The 8,008-nt window shown below is 45.1% G+C and overlaps 1 protein-coding gene across 1 annotated transcript; it reads right to left on the bottom strand.

The window, feature by feature from the left end:
* Positions 1–193: 193 nt before the first annotated feature.
* Positions 194–7,932, bottom strand: golga5 (golgin A5). The gene is made up of 13 exons (XM_010879418.3): positions 7,725–7,932; positions 6,575–7,303; positions 5,949–6,194; positions 5,535–5,754; positions 5,204–5,327; positions 4,848–5,051; positions 3,945–4,115; positions 3,381–3,509; positions 3,115–3,213; positions 2,328–2,550; positions 1,517–1,616; positions 1,156–1,219; positions 194–976 (listed from the first exon to the last, which is right to left on the bottom strand). The coding sequence occupies exons 2-13, from the start codon at positions 7,293–7,295 to the stop codon at positions 887–889; spliced, it is 2,391 nt and encodes a 796-aa protein (XP_010877720.2). The 5' UTR covers positions 7,296–7,303; positions 7,725–7,932; the 3' UTR covers positions 194–886.
* Between the last annotated feature and the right edge of the window lie 76 nt (positions 7,933–8,008).

The raw sequence follows: 8,008 nt of genomic DNA, 5'->3' as shown, positions 1-8,008 counted from the left end.
AACTAAGCTTGCAATGCAATGTGTTCCTGACATTTTTTTTAACAATCATTAAGTAACAAAAGTGTCTAGGGAGAGGGATGTCTGGGCATCTCTGCTTAGACTGCTGCCCCCGCGACCCCGGATAAGAGGAAGATGACGATGATGATGATGAAGTAACATTATGATAACCATGAATAACAGACAAGAATTTCAATGATATTCATCTTCAGAGTTGATGTTTAATAAAATAATCATATTTTTAAATGTACATAATTCTTTAAATACAATCTCTATGCAGGAAACAAACATTAACTAGACTTGGATAAAAAGGGTGAAATCAAACCGTTGAAGGGAAACTTAATCAAAACCCCGGTCATCACTGCACACCCACCAGCATGTAACTGACTGAGTAATAACTACAAAACCATATGATTCTGAGAGTGCTAGACTGTCAATCTTCAGATAAAGAAACCGGGCAGGTTTGCAAAATCCTTTTAACTTTGCAGCAATCCAAAGTTGGAAACCAGTTGGTTCTAGAAAAAAAAGGGAATTCTCTTAATGGAGTTTTGCACCGCTAACCAAAAATCAGAAATAAAAGAGAATGTAAATCAGTGTCCCGTAGCGTAGCTTCGTGCCAGTTATGTGCAAATCAAAAGGGACCAACCAGCTCCATGAGAGTACACTATTAATTATTTATCAGCAGCTTGCTCCGTCCCTGTGCCAACTAGCCTGGTCCCCGATCCGTTTGTGTTTTCTTGCCAACTCCCATGGTCATGTCAGATGAAACAGCACAAACAGATCTGGTATCAGGCTACTATTTTGAGGAGGACACATCTCAATCTAAACCGTAAACCCAATTTTAACGACATATCATAAAACTCTCATATTCATCTTCATGTCCTGACTTCTATCTCCCTCGAGGGTGATTCTCATGGACCTCGTGCATCTCTGGTGAGTAGGTGAGCAGAACGATCATGACCCACAGGTGCAGGAGTGCCTGGAACAACAGAACCACACACGTCAGCTGATACAACCGGGTTTAACGTTGATATGATCCACTGAACAGGAATCTGTAAAACAACTACAACCGCAAGAGTTTATTACCGGTTTTAGTGGAATTCAGTTCAAATAAATATTACCTTGGTTATTAGTATTATATATATTAACACATCTCACCATGTACAGTATGACAAAAACCCGAGCCATGGGGTAGCGGCGGAGGAAGATCCCCAGGCGGATACTAGAAAGAAAACATTACTAAGTTATTGAAATTCTGAGACACCAGGTGTCCTAATGAGAACCTTTCTGGTTATTGTAGTTCTGAAACACCAAGTAACCTTCCTGTTCTGAATTCTCCTTTGACAAAACACCCCTGGCCTGTCTCCCTCTCGGTTTCTAGGGGATTGGTGAAGTGGCTCCTAGAAGCTGATTGGTTCAGCAATTTATGGAGGGGGGGGGGGTTTACCCAGGTGCCTGTCTCTATACTTTAAAATACATAGTTTTCATTGAAGACAAAGCTTTAGGTATTATATCTCACCTGAAGCGGTCGATGGTGCTGGCAGCCTTGCGTACCTGACCATATACTCCTGGGCTGTCTTGGTCGTTGAACAGGATTGGTGTGTTCCTCTGTCTCGTCCCTGTAAGAAGTCAAAATCAGATATTTTTGTCCTCCCATCCATGGGGTTATGTTGAAATCTCTTCTTTTTCTTTTCTTTTTACATCATTTAATTTTGACCACTTCATTTGACATTGACGTAAAATAGTTGTTTCATAGTTAAATGTTTTGTTGTTGTATAATTGTAAAGAACTGTCTGACTATTATGGGTAATGAAACACTGAAGAGTGAACTAAAAGGAAAGCATTTCTTCATGCCACGATTTTGTTTTCCTTTTGCTAAGTCATCTTTAAATTTACTTCTGTTGGTATTCAAATACGTTTGACAATTTAGAAGTCAAAAATCTAATCTCTCTTATTTCAGTCCAGTAAATTAGTTTGGACATTTGTGTAGACAGTACACTTTTGATGTATGCAGGAAGTTGTTCACATGCAGTGCATAGAGACACCAGACAATGTACACAGGCAAATAACCCTATCACTGCATTTAACTAATGTGAAAATAAATGTACCGAGGCCGGCAATCTTAAAATCTGCCAGTGAACACACATTGGACTCCTCCTGTATAGGCTGTAGAAAGGGTTTCTGTCAACCATACACGCTCTGTAACACACCTCACACAGTAGATGAAACACCACTCAACTCTCACTGTGGAAAAAACATTCACTATCCAATCAGCTGCTTAACTGTTCAGTGTACTACATAGGGGAAGGGTGCCAGTTTGGACGTCTCACCTGTGCTTTCCACGCTACTCATATTGATGGCCGGCCCGCCTGTCGCAGCTCCTCCCTGGGCGGCCTTTAGCTGGGCCTCCATCCTTTCCAGCTGGAAGACCAGGGAGCTCTTCTCCGTGCCCAAGGCCTCCAGCATGGTCTGTTTCTGGATCAGAGTCTCGGTCAGCTGGTGCAGCCGGCTCTCCAGCTCCACCTGGCTGCTGCTCAGAGCCTTGTTGGTTAACTGAGCAGGGAGGGAGGGAGGGCAGGACATTAACGCGTCAGAAAATGTTTCCTGGGAAATCCGTCCATGTCCCTGCCGTGGGTTTAGTCATATTATTAGGTCGTTGAATAATATTATTAGGTTGTTCTTTACCTAGTCTCTTACTATACAACAGCCAATGTTAGTAACATATTATGAATACCATAACAATGTAACAGAACTACTAATAAATATATGGAGGAATAAATTATGTAGTTTCGCCATTAATCACCAATGTTACTGTTACATTTACTTTAAGTTGACAATTTAATATTACCATAGACATTATTATTGTAGCCATTACCATTGTTATAGACATTACCATCGTTACAGACATTACCATCGTTATAGACATTACCATCGTTACAGACATTACCATCGTTACAGACATTACCATCGTTATAGACATTAAAATTGTTAAAGACATAACTATTATTGTTGCCATTATGTGCTTGTGTGTTATTGTTGCCGAACATTGTTAGGTTCAATCTGTGTTTTAATTTACTGTTAAGATATTAAACTGACTGATTAGATGTGATTTCTTACCTGGTTTCTAAGTTTCTGGATTTCATCTTCGCGGTCCTTTATGCGACTCTGCAGTGCGGTCTTGGCACGGTGGTTCTCCTCTTCTACATACTGTAGCTCCTATAACAGACACACAGAAGACACACAGAAGACACACACCCCCTTTAAGTCAGGTCATATTAGCCATTCCCAGGACAAATAAATCAAAGAAAATTATGAATGAATGAATAAACGTTGCTTAGGACCAAAACGTGGGCTTAAAGACAGGTGCTAGTTTATTCTACTACCTGCTTGTAGCGCTCCACCTCAGCCTCCACCTCCAGCTTGGCTTTGGTGAGGAGGGCATGCTGCTCCTGGGTCTCCATATGTTGCTCCCTCCACGTCTCTGCCTCTGCCTGGGCAGCCGCCTCCATGTCCTGGTTAGTGGAAAAGTATCTACTCAGAATCATTACTAAAAGACACAGCGATCCAGAGTGACAGTCGGGTGCTTGTGAGGCCTAAAACGTATCAGGGATCAGTTGTACAGGCTGTGTTTCAGGGGAGTTGTGAACACTGGAGTGTTGGGGTAGGGTTGCTCCAAAAACATAAAAACAACTACCGCTGCTGCGCTTAAACACTCATAAACATCTCCAGCTGAGAAGAGCACCAGATAAGTGGAGGTCCAGGAAAGATGCGTGGAACCCCGTTCTACAGAGTGGAGCCCCGTTATGCTGAGGCCAAGTGGAACCCCAATTATGCAGAGGCAGAGTGGAACCCCAATTATGCAGAGGCAGAGTGGAACCCCAATTATGCAGAGGCAGAGTGGAACCCCAATTATGCAGAGGCCGAGTATGTGGACCAACTCAACTCACCTGTATCTCAGACCGCAGTGTCTGCACCTGGCCCTGTAGTTTCTGGATCTCGTCTCTCTGCAGCTCCTTCTCATGTCGTAGCTCCTCTAGCTCCAGACCTCCGGTCCCTACTCCCTCCAGACCATCCAGCCCTGAACCCTCTTTCAGACTGCTGATCAGCTTCTCTTTAGACTGGACACAAACAAACACAGCGAGAGTTGCACCCCAAGTCTTCCATTGGTGACACATAAGGAATAACTCTACAATGGCGAGAAAATCGTCTGACATTCTGTTTCAGGATCAATGGCTCCTTCAATAATGGCAGGTCTTCCCATTTCTAATGCAACAAAGCATCCCTAAAAAAAAAAAAAAAACACACTGCCGCCGCCACCACCACGCTTGACCTTTGACATGTTGTCATGGCTGTGGTGTGGAGCGTTCGGTTTTCCCTAGACATAAGAACAACGGTGTCATAAAACATTTTTACAGAAGTCCTCCCTCAGTCTCACAGAGATAACGGGTCGGTTGTGTCAACTTTTGTGTTTGACCTTTTGAACCGCTACATCTGGTACAAGTCAAGACTCCATGGCGGTGGGAGTGTGATGTTCTGGGGATACTTACTTTTTTGCATAAGGACCTGGAGGACCCGCCATTATTAAAATCATAAATTCTGCTCTGCATCAGAGAATACTAAAACAGAACTGAATCTGAAGCGCATCCGAGCCATGAAGCGAGACGATCGCACAAGACACATGAGCAAGTGTACATCAGTTTTGTAATGTCCTGGTCAATGGTCATGACTAAACTCAACTGACATGCTGAGACAAGACCTGAAACCAGCAGTTCATGCACAACAACCTAAAAATGCCAAGTTACAGTAGCCTGTTAAACTCGAGCGCCTGTTAAACTCTAGAGCCTGTTTACCTGTAGTATGCGAGAGGCCTTGTGTTTATAGTCCTGTAGCTCCTGCTTGGCTGTCTCAGCTGTGTTGCGGGCACACTTCATCTGCTGCTGGAGGTCTTCAGCCCGGTGCTTCTCCTCCAACGCCCGTCTCTCCGCCCCCGTCACAGCCTCCGCCAGCATCTGCCTCTCCGCCTCCACCTTGGACAGTCGTGCTGCAAACTCACTCTAGGAGACCCGAGAAGAAGAACATTTGACTGTTTACAACTTACCCAGAACCATTTTTTTAAAAAAATAAAACAATTGACACTTAATGAGGTAAATAAAAATAATATGTGTCGAATATGCGGGTTGTGGTGTGCGCAAGCATGTGTATGTACCTGCATCTGTCTATAGCTGTCCTGCTCCCTGCGCAGTGCCATATCTGCCTCCCTCAGTCTCTCCTGGATGGTGGTCAAGGCCTGGGACTGCATACTGCTGCCCTCTGTGTGATCCTGGAGGATCCTGGGAAAGAATTATCACCACGTTATAATTTAACAACGCTAAAGCCGGAGAATAGCCCCATTCAAAAAACACATCTGGCCTGCGTCAACATTCCACTCCTTTCCAGGCTATTTCTGCCGTTAAACATTCTCTGTAATGTTAGCACAAAACAGGTCAGGATTTCAGGCTAGGATACATTTTCACAACAATGTGCTAAATGAAACATACCGGGACCTCTCGGTCTGCGCCTCCTCCAGCGCTGAGCTTCGGGACTTCAGTAGCTGATCTGCCTCCTCCAGCCTGACTTTGAGCACAGCCAGCTGACCGTCCTTGGCACCGAGGGCTTCCGTGAGGTCATCAACCTGCGACCTCAGCTCCCTAACTACGCGGTCTGCGCGAGACTGGTCCGAGTTCCACTGCTCTGTGCGCAACCGGGCCTGATTCAGTTCTGTGGGCACATGAGATGATGACCACACAGCCATGCCCACCACAGAGATAACAACCGCACATGGACATAGCCTGGTCCCAGGTCTGTTAGGGCTGTCTTCAGTATCCACTGGCCAGACAACCACGGTTGGCAAGACAAAAAACTGAATTGAAACCAGGCTATGGCACCCGACATGAGTCTTCTTCCCCTCTCACCCTCCTGTGTGTCTTTGGCTCTCTGGATGATGGAGGCCAATTCCTGGTTGAGGGAGGCGACCTCTGATCTTAGCAGCTGGTTCTCAAGACGCAGACTGGAAATCACCTGACTCTGCTGCTCCTCTGGGGGTGGCACAGTGGCCGGGGCTGGGAGAGGGGCATCATGCGTGGGCGGAGATTCTGACAGGCTCTGGTAGCTGATTGACTGAGCCACAGCCAACCCAGAGTCAGAACCATCAGATGTGTCTTGAAAAAGGAGGATATGGAGACAGTAGAAATTAAGGAAAGTGCTTTGGACTGATTTCAATCCACAACTGTACAATCGAGAAAATAAGCTGGCTACTCTCTGCTTGCAAGTGTTATTAAATGTAATGGTTCAGTCACAGACCTTTGGACATACATTTGAATTAATGTTGAATCCACCTCATTCCTGACAAAGTTCACTGACTGAAACACTGCGTTTATTTAATCTCATAGCACCATGAGTTAATACAGCTGAGCAATAACCACCTTCATAATTAATCAGCCATTTGTGTAACATTGTTTTGAATGTGTAACATCTGTATGCCAGAAATTACATACAATGCCAAACGTTTCAATAAATACACACTTCTATGTTTCTGTACCTTGGCTTTCTTTGGCAGAACCATCCTCTGACACTCCGGTCTTGACACTGTGGGTACTGGTGGACAGAGAGCTGTAGCTGGAAGAAGGGGACATGCCCCGCAAAGAAGGGGGCGTGGAGGGGGTGGAGGGGACCGTCAGAGAGGCAGCGGCCGCCAAAGGTGGAGGTGGTGGTAGCTGGGGAGACCCTGAACCCCCCTCGGGTAGCACTCTGAGTGGATCTCTGGATCTGACCTCTCTCCTCTCGCTGGCCGGAGGATCAGAGCTATTTAGGAAGTCAAACAGAAGGTCATCCTCCACGTCCTGCTCGCTCTGAGTCTTCTTACTGGGCCTTACAAAGCTGGAGGAGGTTTTCAGAGAGCTGGAGGAACCCAGAGGCAGGGTGTTGGTTGGAGAGACACTAGGTGACATCAGGGTGTCTTTGGACTTCTTGATGTTGCCAGCGGCTGAAGTGATGAAACCAGACCCTGGTGCATTGTGGGAGGTGGTGTTTCCATAGGGGTGTTTTTGTGTCTGTGATATGTCAGTGCTGTAGCTGGTGGCAGAGCTGCTATAACTGGTGGTCGTGCTGCTGTACTGAGACGTGTTGGTGGAGTCTCCAGCCTCATAGGCTGAGAAAGACGAGGTGCGGCCTTGGGGTTTGGTGAGAGCACTGGCAGCTCCAGCATCTACTTTATTCAAGAAGTCTTCAGCTTTTCCTGCCAAGTCGACCAACCAAGACATCCTGCATCCTAGAACCCCCCAAATTAATCAAGACCTAATCAGTTGTTTGACTATGATTATTAAGATAAATTACAGTGCAGACCTGGCATGAGTAAAAAAAATCGCAATACAGACGTCGCAATACATTCAGTATCTGAAAACACACAGTTACACTATGTTTTGAGCACATACACCCTTACAAAGATTGTTGATGTTTTTGGCTAACAGCTTTGAAGGCTAACTCAGAAGAAACAGTTCATCTTTAACCCTCAGTCAGAAACGTCTGTACTGGTGTTGGTCAAACACTCCCATGAAAATTCAGTCAATTTAAAAAATGCACCGAGATATTTAATCTTCTACCTTTTGACAAATCAAAACTGCTCTGAGTTAGCAACGTACCTAGTTAGCGCAGCCGAAGATTAGCATTCAAGCACCTCCTAGCTAACTTACCGTATATAAACAGCGACTTCCAAAACTACAAATATCCCAGACGATACCCAGGAAAAGAGTCTTCATATACATCAATATGACCTAGTGTCATTAAGTTCTCTAGAGTCAGATTCACACATTATCTAGTATGACTTGTTCGCTAGCTTGGTAAACATCTAAGGATCGGGGTTATACGTGGAACAGGAACTAGCAAGGACCCCAAAACAGAACACCTTTCTCGATGCCTGAGTAAAAAACAAACAAGCGGCACATCGCGCTACTGGAACGAGATTTTCTTCATTTGC

This window comes from Esox lucius, chromosome 15 (assembly GCF_011004845.1).
Source record: "Esox lucius isolate fEsoLuc1 chromosome 15, fEsoLuc1.pri, whole genome shotgun sequence".
NCBI classification, from domain to species: Eukaryota; Metazoa; Chordata; class Actinopteri; order Esociformes; family Esocidae; genus Esox; species Esox lucius.
Note: the sequence above shows the minus strand (reverse complement) of the source record. Positions and strands in the feature narration are given on the sequence as shown.